At 44.2% G+C, this 23,125-nt stretch overlaps 1 protein-coding gene across 3 annotated transcripts in view; it reads right to left on the bottom strand.

Moving 5' to 3' along the window:
• The window catches only part of alpk3a (alpha-kinase 3a), a 79,813-nt gene that overhangs the window by 23,035 nt on the left and 33,653 nt on the right, over positions 1–23,125 (bottom strand). For all 3 annotated transcript variants that reach the window (XM_072282341.1, XM_072282343.1, XM_072282342.1), the window contains exons 4-5: positions 21,811–21,928; positions 18,259–19,864 (exon numbers count right to left, since the gene is read on the bottom strand). In XM_072282341.1, coding sequence (XP_072138442.1) covers positions 18,259–19,864; positions 21,811–21,928 — 1,724 coding nt within the window. The remainder of the gene's footprint in view (positions 1–18,258; positions 19,865–21,810; positions 21,929–23,125) is intronic.

Genomic DNA, 23,125 nt, shown 5'->3' with positions numbered 1-23,125 from the left:
TCTTCTCCCAACTAAACCAGGGATTGGGTCTCCCATGTCCCCACTTTTCATACCCACCAGGAACTTTGACATGTTTACCCAGTATTTTACTCCTTGTAATGGGAGCACAAAAATACTTGAAGCCTACAATAGGACCCTCCACTCCCAAGTGTTCGAATACATTTCCTACAAACATTTCTTGCATGTTCTAATAACACATCATAAGCCTAAAACACTAACTATCCACAGACCCTGCCTGATCAGCTGAGATTTTCCTAACAATGTTTTTTAATTACTTCCCTCTTCTAGGCTTACTGTTTTTTTTCCATTATGCAAACAAGTTATCCAAGAAACCTAACAAAATGTTCAAATTGCAGAAATACGTGGTGTCTGGCAAACAAATAAAACCAGATACCGGGATCTGAAAGCAAAACGGAAAATGCTGAAAGAACTCAGCTAGTCTGCCAGCATCTGTGGAAAGAGGGAACATTTAATGTTTCAGGTCATCAGAACCTGAAACCCAAGTTCAATTAAGTAGCAGAGGGGAATGGGGAGGGTGAAAGGGCAGAGCAAGGGGAATGCCTGTAATGAAATTAAATGACAGAGAGCTGTTGAAAGGGCAGTTGTCTGTCTGATGTGTTGCTAATATTATGAAGTTGAGGTGATATTGTATAGTCTGGCCCACTGAGACATGCTGAGCTGGCCAGTTCATACAAATGAAAGAACATGAAGAAAGGGAATAGAAACCAAAGTGCAAATGGCCAGTCCTGATAAAACAGGAACTCATTGCCGAGTCCTGAAGTGTGCAACGTGTCCACGTGGAAGTTGGTCTAATGATTCTCAAGCTTGTGTTAGAAACAAAGAAAACCTACAGCACAATACAGGCCCTTCAGCCCCAAAGCCGTGCCCAACATGTCCTTACCTTAGAACTACCTAGGCTTACCCATAGCCCTCTACTTGTGTTGTGTCGGTACAGGAGGCCGCATGCAACGGGGTCGCAGTGTGGTCAGTTAAAATGGCAGGCAACCGGAAGCTCGGGGTCACCCATGAACTGAACACTGGCTCTCCACAAAGCAAGCACCCAATCTGTGCTTGGTTTCCCTAATGTCGGGGATTCCACATGGTGAATGGCAAATACGGTGACTAGATTGGAACAAGAGCACGTGAATTGTTGCTTTGGCTGGTAAAATTGTTGTGTCAGGATGGTCAGAGGGAAAAGGTGAAAGGATTGATGTTTCATCTCCTCTACTTGCATGGGACAGGTGGGTGGGACAGAAGAGCAGACCAGAGAGTCACAAAATGAGCATCCCTGCAAAACGCAGGAGCTAAACATGTGACTAGTGGTGGGATCACGTTGGATGGAGTATCTGTCTCAATGTATCATCCATCTGAACTATCACACAGTGCTGTTAGCTGATTACACTTCATAATGACATATTAATTTACACAATAGTGAATCATAAGCCAAGTGTAAAAGAAAATGATCTATGGTAACAAACAAGACACAACCTTGGGCACATAAAATTGAGGAAGAATTTCCTTTATCTTACACTGGCTGTTATTAGCTGTTAATCCTTTACACAACACTTTCTTCCTTCGTGATGAATCCAGAAAGGTTAATCACATTTAACTTACCCCTGGAACAGGGGTCCCCAACCTTTTTTGCACTGCAGACCGGTTTAATATTGACAATATTCTTGCGGACCGGCCGACCGCTGGGGGTGGGGGTGTTCAAGTAGGGTTTCCAACTTTCTCACTCCCAAATAAGGGACAAAAGTAGCAGTCAAATACGGGACACTTGTGTTTACCCCGAGAAAGACTACCATGACCATGGAGCCTTGCACGGGCACCTGAGTGCGCATGCGTGTACGTGCCGATTTTTTTTCTACAAATCGGTTTGGGCTTAATCTTCCCGATTCTGTTAAGTGAAACTACACTGTACATACATTATTTCTACTTTATATAGGCTGTGCATTTATCATATCAGTCCTGATTTTACTTTATGTTAGCGTTATTTTAGGTTTCATGTGTTATTTGGTATAATTTGGTAGGTTATTTCAAGTTCAACAGTGTGTGACAGGGAATGAGGAAAGGTGCAGCTGACTCATATCGCCAAATCATATCGTTTCTTCACGGCCCAGTAGCACATGCTACGTGGCTCAGTACTGGTCCGCGGCCTGGTGGTTGGGGACCGCTGCCCTAGAAGGAAGGCATTTAGCCAACTATGTCAGACTCTCCAGTTAGTTACAATCTCCACTCTTTCCACAGAACTGGAAGGTTTTTAAGTATTTGCTCAGTGGTGAAGTATTTAGACTGTGAGAACACTCTACGTAACAAAATACGTTTCTTCGTGGCTGTTTTGGCAATTCCTTTACATCTGCTTCCTCACCCCCCACCATGAGAAACAGTTCCTTCCAATTTAATCTATTAAAAAGAGAGTGAGAATAAGTTGCAAGGCCAAAGAGAAATTCGGAGAATGGGAATGATGGGAGTTGGTACAGACTCTTTGGGCTGAATTGTTCCTTACTGAGTTACAGTAAGTAAGGACAAGCTTTTTAAGTTTCTCCAGCTCCATAACATCCTGTCAGTGAAATAGTCTCATTTTATCACAGAAGTCTCTTATTTGTCATATTTCCTTATAACATAGATAAAACCATTAATCTCCTCATCTATTATCATTTCCTAATGCAATCCGATCAACTTCCTTCATAACCCATAACCTAGTCTACCATGCTTATCAACTCTCCCCATTTACCCACCACCCATTTATTTACAGCAGCCAAATGATCTGCCAGCATCTCATGACGTGTGATGGAACTGGAGCATCCAAGAGGAATCCTCCGAGACACGGGGTAAACATACAAACTCCACACTGGCAGCATCGGAGGTCAGGGACAAACAAAGCTCAGCCCAGCTGTGTGGCAGTAGCTCCACCACTTGCTGTGTCTTCCTCATTTCTTGCACCATCCTGAAATCCTTTCCACTTTCACTCCAAGTCCATCATAACTTGGTTTAAAATTGTTGGACAGTGTAGATCACGATCGATATTAATCTGGCGGGTGGTTGCCATCTCAGAACTTCTCCCAAATTCCTTTCACTTAAAGATTAGGGAAAGCCCCACACTATCACACTACCCGGGAATCACAAATATTGGTTCATTAAGCCTCCATTTGCAGATTCTAATTATGTACACGGCAAACTCCCACAAAACAGAGTGATGTAGCAACTTTAAATGATGGATAAAGGCTGGTAAGTTCTAAAGGAAGCTCCCTTGTTCTTTTTACAGCAGCAGTAGTATGGGATCATTTATATCCCAATATCATTATGTGCTGGGATGTATGACGTGGGCAATCATGGTCTTTGACCACGTTTGTTCTTGGCAAGTTTTTCTACAGAACTGGTTTGCCATTACCTTCTTCTGGGCAGTGTCTTTACAAGATGGGTGATCCCAGCCCTCGCTGGTACTCTTCAGAGATTGACTGCCCAGTGTCAGTGGTTGCATAACCAGGACGTGATATGCACCAGCTGCTCATACAAGCGTCCACCACTTGCTCCCATGGCTTCATGTGACACTGATCGGGGGGGGGGGCGGGGGGGGGGTGCCAAGCAGGAGCTAAACCCTGCCCAAGGGTGACCTGCAGGCTAGCAGAGGGAAGGTGCACCTTACACCTCCTTTGGTAGAGGCATATCTCCATCCCAGTAGTAGGGCAGATAAATCCTCCAACCGAGAACAATGGTGTTTGACAAGACAGACTGAGAGTTTGAAGTCCAAAGTTTGTAGTTGCTTGATCAGGGTGTTGGGATTACATCTTGCCAAGAATTACGTCAGTTCTAATGTAGAGATCAGGGGTTTTGTGCCTCTTTGTTTAAAAGCGGGTTTGTGTCGCTTTCTTAAAAATCAACACATATCTGAGTAGGTCTCCCTTGACTGTTTAAGATGGGCCCATAGCACACTTGTCCCCAGCATGAGGAATAGCTATATACTGTCATGTACACTCAGTGGCAACTTTACTAGATACACCTATACACCTGCTCGTTAATACAAATATCTAATTAGCCAATCACGTGGGAGCAACTCAATGCATAAAATCATGCAGACGTGGTTTAGAGGTTCGGTTGTTGTTCAGACCAAACATCAAAATGGGGAAGAAATGTGATCTAAGTGACGACGACCATGGAATGATTGCTGGTGCCAGAAGGCGTGGTTTGAGTATCTCAGAAACCGCTGTTCACCTGGAATTTTCATGCACGACTGTCTCTAGAAGTTTACAGAGAATGGTGTGGGAAAACAAAAAAAAAATCCAGTGAGGGGCAGTTCTGTGGGCGAAAATGTCTTGTTAATGAGAGAGGTCAGAGGAGAATGCCCGCACTGGTTCAAACTGACAGGAGGCAACATATAACATCCCAATAGTCTGATAAATATACTAATACCACTCCATCAAAGTCACAAGCATGCTGGATTACTGGAGTTAAGTGAATCTTAACACTCGAGGATTAGAAGCCCATTCACAATCCGTCAATGTGACCACTGCATCATTCAACCTGAAGACAACGCAAGGTACAAAATATAAACAGCTTTGTAACAGGCAACTATGCTCTGAGCAACTTACAGTGCCCTTCCTTCCTTCCAGCAATAACCACTGATCTAATTTCATAAAATTACGAAGCATAAGATGAAATATTAATGCAAACTGGAAAAAAACTGCAGCTCAGATGCATACCTCATTTAAGTGCAAAAAGCCCATAAGTCAATACATTGTTGTTACAGCAAACGGATAAAATTCAGGTGTGTAAAATGGTTTGAAAATATTTCATAAAGACCAAGATGATCTCTTCCCATCCACTGCTCCATTTTTTGGGGGTCTTAACATGAGTCCTATCCTTTCATGCGTTAGATACGTCCTCTTCATTCCCTGCTCTCCCGAGCAATGGGATTGCAAGTTAACTTTTAACTTGGATACAGTACTTAGCACTTTTTTTTTAAATCACCAGTTGGCTCTCAAACTCTCAGCTGTGTTCAGAAAAATCTTTGCAGGAAATGGAAATCTAAATTTAAAAATGAACTTGTCTTTTACTGGTACATTTCATATCCTCAGTAAATTTGAGAGCACATTATTGCTATTGAAGTCATTTTCAAAGTACTGACACTGCTGTAGGGTAGAAAAGACAGTAAACAGTCTCACAAAGCAGACACTATTCCAGGCTTGATCACAGACAGAGATTACAGGTTCAAACCCTCTAGCCCAGCACAGTGCTAAACCACAGAAATTGCCCCCAATCATCTTCCTTTGAGCAGGAGAACTGTTCTTTTTAAGTACAGAAACTCACTGTGTTATGTAAGGCCTTCAAGAACTGTGACCAAAACTTTCCGTAAATTGCAAACACTGTGAGCTACCACTGAAAAAAGTTGCATTTGTCGATTAATTCGGCGGGGGGAGAAGATGGCGCGACGCAGCTCGCAGCAGCCATTCCGGTGGTGATGTCTGTCATCTGTCAAGTAGGGTGCCGTGCACAATCCTGATTTGATGGAGACAGATATGGGAGCACGGAGGCACATCTGGTGAAACTTCTGAAATGCCTGCTTCGCTGCTGCTGCTACTGTGTGATCCAGAATCTCCGGAGGGGAAGGCCCCGAGTCCTCGGCTCCGCTTGTTGCTCGGCAGCCGGGGCGGGGTCGAAGTGCTCGGCAGAGGATGGTGCCTGGTGCTCGGTGTTCAAGGGCTGGTCAGAGGGTCAAATTTTTCGGACGGACTCAGAGTCCGCTGCGGTCGGGTGCTTCCAATGGTGCTGCATCGGCAAGTTTGCGGCACTTGGAGGTTCATGGCAGGGAGAGTTTCTCCCTTCTACCGTCTGTGTGAGATGATGAGGCTATCGGAACTTTGAGAATTTTTTTACCGTGCCCATGGTCTGCTCTTTATCAAATTACGTTATTGCTTTGCACCGTTGTAACTATATGTTATAATTATGTGGTTTTTGTCAGTTTTAGTCTTGGTTTGTCCTGTGTTTCTTGTGATATCATTCTAGAGGAACAATGTATCATTTTTTAATGCATCCATTTCTAAATGACAATAAACGAGGACTGATGTCCTCAAAATCTAATTAAAGACAGATTAGTACAGATCTTAATTAGTTTTTGATCTTAGTTGGAATTAATTCTTTAGTATGGATCTGCAGTACAGATTCAAAACATACTGGGCAATGGAAACAGCTGGAAAACCAAATGCAGAGCTGAAGACTTTTGACCTGTATCAGGCAGACAGAAGAAACGATTCAACACTGTCTTCAACAAAGCCTCCTTGAAAAAATGCAGCAACCCCGCTGATTCCTGGGATTAACCTTCTCAAAGTAGAGAAGGAATGTTCAGAATAGAGTTGAGAACTTTTGAGTCCATGCATGAGGACACAGAGGTCCTGTGTAAGCAACAGAAGGAATTTAGCACCTCACAATCTACCCAGCTGCCTGTCCTGTCAGCCAGCGCCAGCCCCAGCCATGGAACAGTCTGTGGTTCCCCACTGGCCTTTTAGCCACCTCAAAACTAACCCAACTAGAGTGGAATTAAGCCATCCTGAATCCTGTGGGCCAGTCTAAGGAGAAGTCAGCAGAAACGAGACACTGGGGTCCCACAAACAACAATGGAATGAAAATCCAATCATCACTTTTGGTGATGTTCGTTACTGGCAATAACATCAGGGAGAATTGCAATGTGTTTCTTTCAAATGGAATTGGGTCTTATATCCCCTGCTTGCCAGCACAAAAGACCTCAGTTTCGCATTGCAGCTGTACCTGAACACTGTGGCACTCCTTCAATACTACACTTGATTGCTGAAAAACACACACAAGATGCTGGAGGAACACAGCTGGTCAGGCAGCATCTATGGAGGGGCATAAACAGTCAATATTTTGGCCCAAACCCTTCATCAGGACTTCAACAGGACCCCAGCCCTGGTGAACTATCTTGGCCCGAATTATCAACTGTATATTCTCCTCCTTAGATGCTGTCTTGCTTGCTGAGTTCCTCTGGCATTTTGTGTTTGTTACTAAAGATTGCCAGCATCTGCAGAAATTCTTGCAAAGGTCTTAGGCACATGTATAGAGCTGGATGCCTAAGGTTTTTGCACAGTACTGTACTTGCCAATGTGGAGCGGACAGCGAATTTGTAATCGGGTAAGAGCAAAGGATGTTGGGAAAGGCGAGAGTGGAGCGCTGTGGGAGGGGTGTGAGACAGGTGGCAGAGGAGTGCCGGGGGGTGGGGTGGTGGCATGGGTGCAGACGTGCACACACACCCAGCCCTGAGACACCAAGCAAGGTCATTTGATTCCAAACAACTGGTTTATTGATCAGCACAGAATGTCTCTCTGGTGCTTCCCACTTTCCCACTTTCTCCCCTCTCCCTTCCCCTTTTCCCAATCATGTCTCCCCTCTTCCTGCCCCCTTTCCCTCTCAGTCCACAATAGAGACTCATATGAAAATCATGTTTATCATAACTCACGTACATCATGAAATTTGTTTTTTGTGGCCGTTGTACAGTGCAATACATAAAATTACTACAGTACTGTGCAAGTGTCTTAGGCACCCTAGCTATATATACCGTAGTGCCTAAGACTTTTGCACAGGACTATATGTCTGTACTTCACTGCTGGCTTAGATCCGCTCTTTCATTGGGAACTTGAGCCCAGAACCTTCTGACTCAGAGTTGAGTGTTGAAGTTGACACTGTAAGTAATCAGCTCTTGTATGCTTTATTCACCTTTACAGACTTGCCAGAATGAAGCAGTTTGCTCTGAATCCCTGGCATTATATCAACTAGATATTCAGATTTCACCTTAGTCTAGCATCTAATTCAGTACATCCAGTATTGCAGCTTTCCCTCAGACCTGTATTATCCTGAGATATCTCAGCACTGAGAACGTTATATACTGACCCTGGCAGAACAAGCAGCACTCCACTCCATTTCCTTCTTTGCTGAGAAATAGTAAATCACTGTTTGCCTTTGCAGATTTAAATCCAGTTGTCAGTGTCAACTGAATGAAATTTTCTACTAGCAAACTGCCAATCTCAGTATGTTTATAATAAAATCACTGTGCATCCCCCCCCCCACCAGCTGATACAAATGGTCTGATACAAAGGGTACATTTCCTGAACGAGTGGGCTTCACTTAAATGGAAAGAATATTGGAAAATGGCTTGCTCAGTCACTAATCACTGTCCTGAAATGGACAAGTAATCATCACATTTGGAGTCCATCTGAAATCTTTCTCTGCCTAAAGTCTCGAAACTCTCATTAACGGAGCCAAAATTTCTGGTGCCCTTATGCACTGGATCACTAAGAAACTCCCAGCACGTCCTCTTGGCCCTGGGGAAGAGCAGGATCAGGAATGTTTATGCACCTGATCTATCTCCACTAACTTAACATTTCCAAAAGTGCATTGGAAATCTCAATGATGCACCAAAAGAGTGCCAAGGAAATTAACAACCATCATCTTTCTCTCATGGACCAATGACCAAGCTGGAATCAGGGCAGGTAACTCCTTAAAGGCTAGGGGTAATAGTTAAAACATCCCACTTTGAGACTAGTCTTTCCATATATAAACTGGTTCAAGTACTAATGAGACAACGAGTCTGTCCGCAGAGAGAGAAGAGAGGGTGGAGGTGGCAGAATTGGGTGGAGGTGGAAAGGGGGAGAGAAGGGAGGAGAGAGAGAGAGACATTGGTGATATCACAAAGATGTTCAAAACCAAAATTATTGATGATCAGAAGTAGGAACACACAAGGAATGGTTTTGAATTGACTCCTCAGGACGTGGTCAATGGAGAAATCAGCATTACTGACTAATCCAATACATGACAGGCAACTTCCTTGTGGGTAGAGTTAAGAAACTGCAAAGGTAAAAATATCCTTTTGGGAGTTATACACATGCTTCCGACCAGTAGCCAGGATGTGGGATATAAATTACAACAAGAGGTAGAAAAGGCATGTAATAAGGGCAATGTTACAATAGTCATGGGAGATTTCAAATGCAGGTAGATTTAGAAAATCAGGTTGGTGCTGAATCCCAAGAGGGAACTTGTGTAATACTTACAATATAGCTTTTTAGAGCAGCTTGTGGTTGAGCCTGCAAGGGGAAAGGCAATTCTGCCTTTCTTCTGTTCCCACCCCCGCTCTCTTCTCTCTGTTGTGCAATGAACCAGATTTGATTAGGGAGCTTAAGATAAAGGAACACTGAGAAAGCAGTGATCATAATATGATAGACTTCACCCTGCAGTTTGAGAGGGAAAGCAGAAAGTCAGATGCATCAGTTTTACAGCAGAGTAAAGGGAATTACAGAGGCATGAGAAAGGAACTGGCCAAAGTTGATTGGAAGGGAACACTAGCAGGGATCATGGGAAATCTGCACTGGCTGGAGTTTCTGGGGGCAATTCAAAAGATGTAGGATTGATACATCACAAAGATGAAGAGGTGCTGCCAGAGACAAACAACAACAACTGCACACTGAGGATGTCACCTTAACTGGTGATGAAATGTCTGCAAGCTCAGCGAACACTGCCAGAAGCCCACTAGTCCCCTATCAGCCAACCAGAAAAGGCATGGGTCTGTATTGGGACCATTCCTTTTCACGTTACACATCAGCAGTTTGGAAGACAGTGTTAATAGAAACATAGAAAACCTACAACACAATGCAGGTCCTTCAGCCCACAATGCTGTGCTGAACATGTATTTACTTTAGAAATTACATAGGGTTACCTATAGCCCTCTATTCTTCTGAGCTCCATGTACCTATCCAGAGTCTCTTAAAAGGCCCTAGCGTATCCGCCTCCACCACCGTCGCCGGCAGCCCATTCCACACACTCACCACTCTCTCTGTGTAAAAAACTTAGCCCTGACATCTCCTCTGTACTTACTTCCAAGCACCTTAAAACGGTGCCTTCTCGCGTTAGTCATTTCAGACATGGGAAAAACCCTCTGACTATCTGCATGATCAATGCCTCTCACCACCTTATACACCTCTATCAGGTCACCTCTCACCCTCTGCCGCTCCAAGGAGAAAAGGCCGGGTTCACTCAACCACTTCTCATAAGGCATGCTCCTCAATCCAGGCAACATCCTTGTAAATCTCCTCTGCACCCTTTGTCTGCTTTCCACATCCTTCCTGTAGTGAGGCAACCAGAACTGAACACAGTACTCCGCATGGGAACTGATCAGGGTCCTATACAGCTGTAACATTACCTCTCGGCTCTTAAGCTCAATCCCACTGTTGATGAAAGCCAATCACCATATGCCTTCTTAATCACAAAGTCAACCTGCGCAACAGCTTTGAGTGTCCTATGGACTTGGACCTCAAGATCTCTCTGATCCTCCACACGGCCAAGAGTCTTACCATTAATACTATATGCTGCCATCATATTTGACCTCACACTTATCTATGTTGAACTCCATCTGCCACTTCTCAGCCCAGTTATCAATGTCCTACTATAACCTCTGACAGCCCTCCACACTATCCACAACACCTCCAACCTTTGTGTCATCAGCAAATTTACTAACACATCCTTCCACTTCCTCATCCCGATCATTTATAAAATTCACGAAGAGAAGTGGTCCCAGAATAGATCCCTGAGGCACACCACTGGTCACCGGCCTCCATGCAGAATATAACCCTTATCTACATATATCTACAACCATTCTTTGCCTTCTGTGGGCAAGCCAGTTCTGGATCAACAAAGCAAGGTCCCGTTGGATCCCATGCCTCCTTACTTACTCAATAAGCCTTGCATGGGGTACCTTATCAAATGCCTTGCTGGCATCCATACGCCCTGCATCTACTGCTCTACCTTCATCAATATGTTTAGTTACATCCTCAAAAAAGTCAATCAGGCTCGTAAGGCATAACTTGACTTTGAGAAAGCCATGCTGACTATTCCTAATCATATTATGCCTCTCCAAATGTTCGTAAATCCTGCCTCTCAGGATCTTTTCCATCAACTTATCAACCACTGAAGTAAGACTCACTGGTCTGTAATTTCCTGGGATATCTCTGCTCCCTTTCTTGAATAAGGGAACAACATCTGCAACCCTCCAATCCTCAGGAACCTCTCCCATCCCCATTGATGATGCAAAGATCATTGCCAGAGGCTCAGCAATCTCCTCCCTTGCCTCCCACAGTAGCCTGGGGCACATCTCGTTCAAACCCAGAGATTTATCCAACTTGATGCTTTCCAAAAATTCCAGCGCATCCTCTTTCTTAATGTCTATATGCTAAAGCTTTTCAGTCTGCTGTTAAGTAATCCCTATAATCGCCAAGATCCTTTTCCGTTGTGAATTCTGAAGCAAAGTATTCATTAAGTGCCTCTGCTATCGCCTCCGGTTCCATACACACTTTTCCACTGTCACACTTGATTGGTCCTATTCTCTCATGTCTTATTCTCTTGCTCTTCACATACTTGTGGAATGCCTCGGGGTTTTACTTAATCCTGCTCACCAAGGCCTTCTCATGGCCCCTTCTGGCTCTCCTAATTTCCTTCTTAAGCTCCTTCCTGCTAGCCTTATAATCTTCTAGATCTCTATCATTAACTAGTTTTGAATCTATCATAAGCTATTTTTTTCTTCTTGACTAGATATTCAACAGCCTTTATACACCACGGTTCCTGTACCCTACCATCCTTTCCATCTCATTGGAACGTACCCATGCAGAACTTCACGCAAATATCCCCTGAACATTTACCACACTTCTGCTGTATGTTCCTCTGAGAACATCTGTTCCCGATCTATGCTTCCAAATTCCTGCCTGATAGCTTCATATTTCCCTTTACTCCAATTAAATGTTTCTCTAACTTGTCTGTTCCTATCCCTCTCCAATGCTACAGTAAAGGAGATAGAATTGCGATCACTATCTCCAAAATACTTTCCCACTGAGAGACCTAACACCTGACCAGGTTCATTTTCCAATACCAGATCAAGTACAGCTTCTCCTCTTGTAGGTTTATCTACATATTGTGTCAGGAAACCTTCCTGAACACACCTAACAAACTCCACCCCATCTAAACCCCTTGCCCTAGGAAGATGCCAATCAATGTTTGGGAAATTAAAATCTCCCACCAAGACAACCCTGTTATTATTAAACCTTTTCAGAATCTGTCTCCCTATCTGCTCCTCGGTCAGGGTTACTATTGGATGGTGTATAAAAAACACCCAGTAGAGTTATTGACCCCCTCCTGTTACTAACTTCCACCAACAGAGACTCACTAGACAATCCCTCCATGACTTCCTCCTTTTCTGCAGCCGTGACACTATCTCTGATCAGCAGTGCCATGCCCCCACCTCTTTTGCCTCCCTCCCTGTCCTTTCTGAAACATCTTAACCCTGGCACTCGAAGTAACCATTCCTGCACCTGAGTCATCTAAGTCTCCGTAATGGCCACAACATCATAGCTCCAAGTACTGAGCGCATCCCTTCTTTATCACCTGCCTATCCTCCCTCTCGCACTGTCTACAATCTTTCCCTATTTGTGAGCCAACCACCTCTTCCTCCATCTCTTCAGTTCGGTTCCCACCCCCCAGCAATTCTAGTTTAAACTCTCCCCAGTAGCCTTAGCAAACCTCCCTGCCAGAATATTGGTCCCCCTCGGATTCAAGTGCAACCCGTCCTTTTTGTACAGGTCACACCTGCCCAAAAAGAGGTCCCAATGATCCAGAAATCTGAATCCCTGCCCCCTGCTCCAATGCCTCAGCCACACACTTATCCTCCACCTCACTCTATTCCTATACTCACTGTCACGTGGCACAGGCAGTAATCCCGAGATTACTACCTTTGAGGTCCTGCTTCTCAACTTCCTTCCTAACTCCCTGTAGTCTGTTTGCAGGACATCCTCCCTTTTCCTACCTATGTCGTTGGTACCAATATGTACCACAACCTCTGGCTGTTCTCCCTCCCACTGCAGGATATCATGGACATGATCAGAAACATCCCAGACCCTGGCACCTGGGAGGCAAACTACCATCCGCATTTCTTTCCTGCATCCAGAGTCACCTATCTGACCCCCTAACTATAGAGTCCCCTATTACTGCTTCCTTCTTCCTTTCCTTACTCTTCTGAGTCACAGGGCCAGGTTAACGGCCAAGTTTACAGACAATACGAAGACAGGAGGAGGGTCAAGTAGTATTGAGAAAGCAGACAGACTGGGAGAATGGGCAAAAAGGTGACAGGCCGAATATAGTGTAGGGAGGTGGATGGTCATGCAATTTGGCGGAAGGAATAAAGGTGTAGAAACAGGGAGAAAATTCAAAAATCAGAGGTAGAAAAGGATTAACTTGAATTGGCGGTAAGGAAGGCAAATGCAATGTTAGCATTCATTTTGAGAAGACCGGACGATAAGAATAAGGATGTGATGCTGTGGGGCTAATAAGGAATTGGTCAAACCTCCTCGGACTATTATGAGTTGGTTTGGCCCCTAATCTAAGAAGGTGACATGTTGGCACTGGAAAGGATTCTAAGAAGGTTCATCCAAATTATTCCAGGAATGAAAGGGTTAACATATGAGGAGCATTTGATGGCTCTGGACCTGTACTCGCTGGAGTTTAGAAGCACAAGGGTGGGTCACATTTAAACCAATCAAATATTGAAAGACCCAGTTAGAATGCATGTGGAGAGGATATTTCTGATAGTGGAGGAATTTAGGATCAGCCATGATCGAATAGTGGCGCAGACTCGATGGACCAAACAGCCTAATTCTGCTCCTATGTCTTATGGCCTTCCACACTATCCACATGAGGCATAGCCTCGAGAAGGCAACATCTGTCAAAGATCTCCAGTAGTTGGGCCATGCCATCTTCTCACAGCTACCACCTAGTAGGAGGTACAGGGGCCAGAAGTCCCACAGCACTAGGTTCAAAAACTTTTAATTCCTTCAACCATTCATTTCTTGAACCAACATGCACAACCATGGTCGCTACCTTAGTGTAGCAGCATTATGACTACTTTCACCACTTTGCATTTTTGTGTGTTCTATTTATGTTTTCTTGTAAAAATTGTGTGTAACTGAAGCTTAATTTATATTTTTTCTTGCACACATGCACTTGTGCAAATGACAATAAACTCGACTTTAACAAATCCTATTTGTCTTCAAGGGGTGAAGGCAGAGCACGCTCTGAGCAGCAGGGGTGGTGGTCCATATGGTGAAGGTGATCCCATCGCAGTCAAGCAGCACATAAGACAAGGTCAAAGAAGCAGACCCTTTAGCCCACTGAGCCAGACTGACTACGAAGCAACATTTACGCTCATCCTATCCTGACCAATTTTTAAATCACCCATCTTCTCACACACTCGAGGCAGTTTACAGAAACTCATTAACCTACCAACCAGCATGTCTTTGGGATGTGGGAACAAACGGGAACACCCGGAGGAAACCCTTGTGGTAACAGGGAGAAGGTCGGCAGAGATCCGGATTGAGTTCATGGTTCCAGGATTCTGACATAGTGATGTGGGAGATGATGACATCCTTTGACCTCTCGGAGATGGCCATAAAGGAGTTAAAAACAGACTGCAACCACAAGAAACTGAGGACTGTTGACGCAGCTCAGCACATCACGGAAACCAAATTCTCTCCATAGACCCTGTACGTCTCACTACCTTGATAAAGCAAGCAGTACCATCAAAGACCCCATCCACTCTGGGTACTTCCTCTTCTCCCCCTCACATTGGCAGAAGATACAAAAGACTGAGAGCACATACCACCAAATTCATGGACAACTTCTACCCCACTGTTATCAAACTCTTGAACTGTTCCCTAGTATGATAAGACGGACTCCTGACCTCACAATCTACCTCGTTATGGCTTTGCTCCTTATTGAGTAACACACACAAAATGCAGGAGGAGTTCAGGTCAGGCAGCACCTATGAAGAGGAATGTAGTGATTTAATGTGATTTAATTTCACCAAGCACAAATAAGAGCAACAGAAATATGGAAAATAAATTTCTTTACCAAAATGCCTCCATTCATCTGTAGTTATAGTTTGACAGTAAAATATTGCTTGAAACAGAATAATATGAAATTGAAAATATTAGTTGATTTAATGCTAAAAAGTGAAGCAGTTTCAGAGAAACAAGTGGAGGGATGGGAATACCCTGAAAGTCAGCAACTCAATGGGCCAAATAGCCTCCTTCTCAGCCAAGAGAAAACAAATGTTAATTGGGGAATTTTTGGCCATCTGTCCTTAGATTTTTTTGGGCCCTGCCCCAGATATTTATGTCTGTAGACCAAGAAATACAGTACATTCCAAAGTGCTTACAAATACCTATTCATAGCTGCAGTTCGTTTGTGACCCTCTCTTACAGATATATTCTTGTTTGGATAATTGTTCATCAAAGATGCATGTCAGGTGGCTGGAAGTAGAACTATGTGTCAAATTGTAGATCTGCTTCAGAAACACTGAGATGCCGCTCATCAAAATCTATGATCCCATTTACCCCTGAGGCAGAATTATTTCTATCTGTGGGGCTGGCAGAGTTAGCTATCTCTGTAACACTGGATGAATGACTCACTATTTTATCTTGATGCTTGAAACCTCGGGATTTATAACTTCCAAAGAATTACCTTGGCGACAGGCAAAGATTAGGATTCCAACATTTTCCTGGCCAACTCTCCACCTACATTTTCCATAGGCGTGACATGATCCAAAACTCTTTCCCACTTGCATCACTTCATTCAGCCAAGTTTACTGACAACCGACACCCTGATGCAGCCAGTTAAAAAGTATCATCCTTTCAAATACCTTAGAGACTCCAACTCCATCTTTGGAATTTCCCTCAGGAATATTCCTTTCTTTCTTAGGCAGATGGGAAGAGGATAATTTGCCCACCTGCAACTGCGAGAGTTCCAAAGCAACACACACAAAATGCTTGAGGAACTCCGCAGATTGGGAGGCAGCCATGGAAATAAATGAAAGGTTGATGTTTCAGACTGAGACCCTTCTTCAGGACTGGAAAGGATTGGGGAAGACGCCAGAATAAAAAGGTGGGGGAGGAGGGGAAGGAGGACAGCTATAAGGTGATAGGTGAAACTTGCTGGGTAGGAAAGATAAAGGGCTGGAGAGGAAGGAATCTGATAGGAGAGGAGAGTGGATCATAGGAGAAATAGAAAGAGAAGGGGACCTAGGAGGTGAGAGGAGGTAAGAAGCCAGAATGGAGAACTGAATAAGAGGGGAGGGGGGAATTTTTTTTGGAAGAAGGAGGAATCGATTTTCACATCATCAGATTGGAGGCTACCCAGACGGAATACAAGGTGTTGCTCCTCCACCCTGAGGGTGGCCTCATCATGGCACGAGAGGAGACCATGGACTCACATGTTGGAATGGGAATGATAATTGGAATTAAAATGTTTGGCCACTGGGAAGTTCCGCTTTTGGCGGACGGAGTGGAGGTGCTCGACGAAGCGGCCCCACAATTTACGATGGCTCTCACCAATGTAGAGCACGCCACATCGGGAGCACCAGAAGTTAAACTTCCCAGCACTGAGGCAGAAGATCAATCATGGGCTAGACGAATGAATTACGCTTAAAGGACCAAGATGGTCCATCCATATCCTAGTTCTTATGTTCTCAGAAAGAACAATGTTGACTAGGAAACTGTATACACCTTGCTAACTAATTTTTCCTCACAACAAATTTTATTCCACACTTTGCATTTACAATAGAAAGTTAATGTTCGGACTTTACTATCTACCTACAGACACATAAAGTTGAAGCTTCTACTCTCTTGTTCAAATAAGTCTTACATTGTACATAAGCAAAGGCAGAAATGTGTTGAAAGTTATCTACTATAAATAATGATTGCCCAAGGATTAATGCATTAAAAAGGGTGTGAGCAGTGTTTCCCAGATTATTAAGGCAAGCTTCTCATGGAGCGCAGTTGCAGAGCTAGAAAGGCTGCGATCTGACACCTCTAATGCTGACCATGGTTGCTATCCATGCAGACTCTGCATGCTCTGCCTGTGACCACGTGGGTTTCTTCCAGTTGCTCTGGTCTCCTAGCACATCCCAAAGATGTGCAGGTTGGTAGATGAAATGGCCACTGTAAATTGCCCCTAGTTAGGAATGGGACTGCTCTGCGAGTCAGGTCAAAATCTCATAAGGAGAAATAGAGGTCACTACCTACTAACCTCAAAGTGGAAGGCACTGTACAGAGCGAAAATAAAAATGTGTAGCTGGATAAACTGAAAGGGTCAGGCAGCATCTGTGGACGGAAATGAACAGTCAACATTTTGAGCCGAGATCATTCATCTGGACAGTCTAGACTTTCTTGAGCAATTATTTTCCCTGTAGGTTAATCCGCAGGTTCTTGTATCCCCGGGTATTGTATGGCTCCTTACTGACAACCTGGACTTTCCTTGAGAAGGTAAGTCCACTTGAAGAATAAAAAGGAAACACACCTCTCTGTAACTGAGAAACTAAAAAAACTCATCCACTAGGCTACCCCCTCCGTAAATAACATCTTCTTGCATGGTTTCCAAAAGAAAGTGTTAAAGAGAAGCTCAACTTCATTTCTAATTAGATGGTATTTTCCTGGCACTAGAGCTCCTTTACATGTTGTGGTATCATATGCACCCTGTATAGATGACTGTGTGATTTTGCCTCCCATTCTGGAGGTCACCCATCATTGCTATCAAAAACACCAGCCAGAGCAGATGTCATTATATTCAACTCCTGTCAAACAGTGCATGTTTAATGCTTCTATAAATAGGCCTGAAGTGCCAGCTCATCCAGAATGCAATCTTGTATGAGGTCATCCAAGAACAGACAGCATTAGAGGCATAGATAGAGTGGATAGCTGGAGACTTCTTTTTCCTCCAGGGCATAAATGGCTAATTCAAGAGGGTGTAACTTTTAAGTTGTTTGGAGGGGGGGAATGTCAGAGGAAGTTACATTTAACAGAGTGATAGGTGCATGGAACATGTTGCCAGGGGTAGTGGTAGAGACAAATACATTAGGGACATTTAAGGGGTTCTTAGATAGTTACATAGATGAAAGCAATAGGAAGGCTATGTGAGTTGGAAGGGTTAGACCTAGTTAGGTGGTCATTCATTAATTCTGTTATGGTTATTATTCTATAGATTTATTGAGTATGACCACAAGAAAATGAATCACAGGGTTGTATATGGTGACATATATGTACTTTTATAATAAATTTCCCTCAGACTTTGAGATTGACCTTGAAGTAGGCTACAGGGTTGGCACAACGTCATGGGCCAAAGGGCCTGTAATGTACTGTGTTCTGCGTCCTATGTTCTGTTTACCTCAGGAACGATTTCATGAGCCTGCTGCTGTGCTGCCAAGGCTATACATGGATGTTCTGCAGGGTCATCTTGCCCATGAGGAGGTGAAGCTTTTGGTTCATTCTCGGCTTGAGCAGCTACCAACGAGCATGAGTTCTGGAAAGTGGGCTGCAGTATTGTATCCATGGGAACGAGAGGAAAACTAAAGTAGTCTTCGGCCTCTATCCCAGATCTATCCTCGGACCTGATGCTGTCCTTTACAGGTTCACTTGTGCCGGCATCCTCTTTTATTTCTAAAGACTGCTGCACATTGTCACCTGTGTTTTTTTCCTGCACTTCTACACTGACACAAGGCATTGTAACATTCAGTTCACTCCCCGATATTTCCATACTCTGTAGTTCCTCACTTGTCTTCATTGAGTTAGTGGCATTTTCCAACTTCACATCCGCCAGATCTGGCACATCAGGGTATTCACTTGCAGGTATCTTCTGGCCAACGGTGTGATCCTGGAGGTGGGAGTCAGCTTCATTACTCTTCTCCAGAACTTGAGGTAAGTGTTGCTTCCCATGTACCCCTGGTCCCAAAATCGTTTCAAAGTACATATCCTTCATAGAGAAGTACAGGTCTCTGGCAGGAGCCTGGGGACTGGATTCTGCTGGCTCTTGATTTGTAAACTTTGTCAGTCCAGACTCTGCGTCTTTGGGTGGCTGACAACTTAAGTCTTTTTCTTGCCCGGTTTGCTCACTTTTTGGACTAGAAGGCTCCGCAGTGTGCTGCCTCTGTCCTAACGTCACTGATGATACCTGATCATCAATCTCCATATAATCCCCAGATACAAAGGACTGGGGACCCCTGTGTGGCTTGCTTCTCTTCAAAGTGTCTCGGAGGTAACGTGATAAAATGCCAGAGCTCTTGCTTTGATCGGTGCCGTTTCGCGTAGCTTCGTCACGTGTGCTCTGAGGGACGCTCTCCGCTCTTCTCAGTGAGAATTTAACCTCTTCTCCTGAAAGCTTCCTTTTTTTCTTCCTCGCTGCAAACTCCTTATCTACAGGTTTAGCCAAAATGAGCGGCTCCATTTCACGGATGCCGCTGTTGAATAAGATGTCATTTTCCAAGTCCTCCAGCGAATTCTTCCCGCCTTTAACTGCAACAAGATCAGTCCCTTGAGGACCAGTCACGTAGCCATTCTGAACCTCGGGTGATGAAGCGGTGGGCTTCTCCGTCTTGTCAATACTCCAAGCGGCCTCTACATTCCTGTGCAAAGCAGCATCTGCATCAGCGATGTGAACTTTCAGCCAATCCTCTTTGCTCTTCAAAGAGTCAAGAGAACCTGCCCTGGCCTCAGCCTGTGACTTCCGCTTCCTCTGGGCTCTCTCTGGACTCAGTGTCCTCTGGAGATTGCTGTCTCCAACGTTGGCCATATGGGCGATGTTCTCCTTATCCTTGATCCTGGTCTCCTCCAGCTCACGCCTTCTGGCATCTGCTTTCTGCTTAAGCCTGGCGAACCATCGCTGATGGATCTTATACTCATTCATGGTGCCGACCTCCAGAACACCAGAACAGGACACGATCCCTTTGCTGTTTCTAGCTGAAGCTTGGTAAATGGCTGCATCATCTTCTGTACATCTGTTGACACAAACATTGCTTGATTATAACCAATGCTATTGTAGCTGAAGCTAGTCAACCCAGTCAACAGGTATGCTATGTGCAAAATTCAGTCCTGTTGACAACATGGTTGAAAAGGTAAGATGCTCTCAGCTGTACGGTAAGGAAATCAGACTGAATAACCCAATGTAACTGGCACTAGCTGAAATATTGAAACTATCATTAAGTCTCCAACTTAAAACACTAAATTTTCTCAAATACTGTTCAGATATTAACTAAGAACAGAAAAGGCAGGGAGGCTGTCAGCAGGTCAGTCAGCATCTGAGGAGAAAGAAACAGTGGTTCATGTTTCACATTAAAGACCCTTCAGCAAAGGGTTTGAAAGGTCTCACATGCAAAACATTAACTTTGTTTCCCTTTCCACAGATGCTGCATTTTCCTTCAGATTTCCAGCATAGGCAGCTTTTTTAAAACAGTTCTTTGGATATAACCATTCACATCAAAAAACACTGGAGAAAGAGCTATATACTGGTGAACTAGAAAACGGTCACACCGGTAGATAGTGGTAGAGAAGGCACCCCTTGTCTTCATGAACAGAAGCACAGGATACTAGTGCAGAGGATTATGGTACAGCTTACAGGGCCTCTGCTGCTGAACTATCTGCCATTCCAGTCACTGTGCTGTTGGAAGGACATAACTACACTGGAGGGGCTACATAGCAGATTCACGAGCATGTTGCCTGGGATGGAGTGCTTCAGTAATGAAGAGTGACTGGGTAGGATAGGTTTGATTTCCTTGGAGTGGAGGTGGCTGAAGGAGGTCCTGGTAGGAGTGCACATTGCAAGCACGGTAGTGTTGCAGCAACAGGCAATCTACAGGAGGAATTCAGCAGCTCAAGATGCATCAGTGGAAAGGAATTGTCGATGTTTCAGGATGAAACCTTGCATCAGGTCATTGCATGAATTCTGATGCAAGGCTTTGACCCAAAATATTAACAATTCTTTCTCTCCCACAGTTGCTGCTCGACCCGCTGAGATCCCCCAGATCATCTGCTACTCCAGATCACAGCATCAGCAATCTCCTGTGCATCCACAAATTATGAATCATACGTCCTCCATCAATGGCACTGTGACTTCTAAAAAGAACAATGATTTTTTTTTTAATTTTGTTTTGAGCCAGAGGATGGTATTATATCCACCTTCTACTGTTACAACATAATATACATTCTTTGTGCAGTAAGTAGGTGCGGTATGCCTGGTGATTAATCACAATCCTCGAGGTGACACCACCACATTTTGGGTTTCAGCAGGAGCTCCCAACCTTTATTATGGCATGGACCCCTACCATTAACCAAGGGATCTATGCATCCCAGGTTGGATTAGAGGAATTCTAAAAATCAGAGAACTGCAGATGCTGGAAACATGAAATAAAATTAGAAAAACACTCAGCAGATCAAGCAGCATCTGGAAAGAGAAGGGGGGGGGTAGCATTTCAAATCAAAGATCCTTCATCTTCTATCTGTAATGACAAATGATCTTGGACTTGAACCATTAACTCTGCTTCTCTCTCTCTCTGCAGTATCTGACAGCTGGACTCTTCCAGCATTTCCCAATGTTTTAGAAGAAATCTGGCCCATTTCCTAGCACTGCCCTTGGGGCTATGATTACCAGATGAGTACTAATGAAATTATAAAATCTGGAGAAATATTCCTCCCCAAAAGACTGTGATAAAGGAGAACTTGCGAACAAAAGGAGAAGTTGTGGAGAATAGATAAGAAACACTTAGAGAATGTTACAGAATAAACATCAGAATAAAAGCCTGCAATACTGAGGTGAAATGAGCCAGAGTGGAAGGAAGTGAGGTGGTAAAGAATAGCAGAACCAAAAAAAGCGGTTCTACATTATTATGCAATTCCACATCAGTGTTCTGTTACCACTTTAAGGATTTTGGGGCCCTCCCCAACTTACTTATACAGCTGAAGTGAGTGCTTCTTTCCATAGTGGAATATTTGATATTTGGGAAGGCCGCAGTATCGGTCCATCTCCTTGTCATCTTTGTACCATGTGATCTCTGGGGCAGGGTGGCCTAGGATAGAAAAGATTCTGGTCAGATAGTGTTGTTTGCATTCAAAAAGGTAAGATTTACCTCAACCTGGATACATGACTCAACACAGTTAGTCAAAAGCACAAAGGTTTCAGGACAGATTGGTATTTGAATTGGTTGATTTCTGAGGTAAAGTGAAAAGTTTGTCTTCCTTACTGTTCATACAGATCAAATTATTACACAGTGCACTGAGGCAGAACAATAACAAGACAGAATAAAGAATCCTATCTGTCAGTATTAACCTGAAGGACATACTGCATATTGACTCAGTGACAATTGAGGTTCTACTCCAGCAGCACTACAGGGGATTCATAACGGCCAATTAACCTATCAAGCCACATGCCTCATTCAGGGTCCTCATGTGTCCTCATTGGCGAGTCTTGGGCTGATACCAAACATCGAAGCCTCAAGGTTGACTGTAAGTGCTGAAATGCGGAAGTCGAGGCCTGGTGGTCGGAGATCCGAGTCTGCGAATCTCTGCAAGTCCACTGGGAAGTCAAAGGCCCACTGTCTGCCTCAGTGGAGCTGAAGGCCGAAGACAGCCTGTCCTGGGGGTAGGAGAACTGTGCATGTGCTTTAGGGAGGGAAGGGCCTGGTTTTGCTACTGCCTGTTTTGTGTTGTTCTGCCAAGCATTGTGGGTATGCTAGGTTGGTGCCAGGGTGTGTGGCGACACTCGTGGGCTGTCCCAACCCAGCATATCCTAATGCAAGTTAGTTGCTAACGCAAATGATGGATTTTACTGCAAGTTTCGACATACACGTGATAAATAAATCTGAATCTTTGGCAAGTGAGTGGAAAAGGGAACATCCAGAAGACCCCAACCCTAACCCGATGATGGGGAAAACACGGAAATTAACTCAGAGAGTGCCAGAGGTGAAGATTGAATCTGTGTGTCTGAAGTCACCAACTCTAACAGCTGTACCACTGCGCCAACTCATTCCCTGCATCGGCATTGTGGCCACAATACTCTAACAGCACAGGTGGCTTGGAAAGTCCTTAAAACTATAAGTGGATGCACTAGGAGCAAGATAAAGGCACTAGGAGCAAAGAACTGCCAGGCTCTTCATATGGATCAAAGTGCTGTGCTGCATCCTGCTGTGAATCAGGATTCCTCTGAGGCTGCCTTCCAACGCTAGCTGATGACGGGCCAACAACTCGGGCAGAGATGAAAGCTGGCT

This window comes from Mobula birostris, chromosome 18 (genome assembly GCF_030028105.1).
Source record: "Mobula birostris isolate sMobBir1 chromosome 18, sMobBir1.hap1, whole genome shotgun sequence".
Classification (NCBI taxonomy): Eukaryota; Metazoa; Chordata; class Chondrichthyes; order Myliobatiformes; family Myliobatidae; genus Mobula; species Mobula birostris.
The sequence above is the reverse complement of the archived record's forward strand: the minus strand, read 5'-3'. Positions and strand labels throughout refer to the sequence as shown.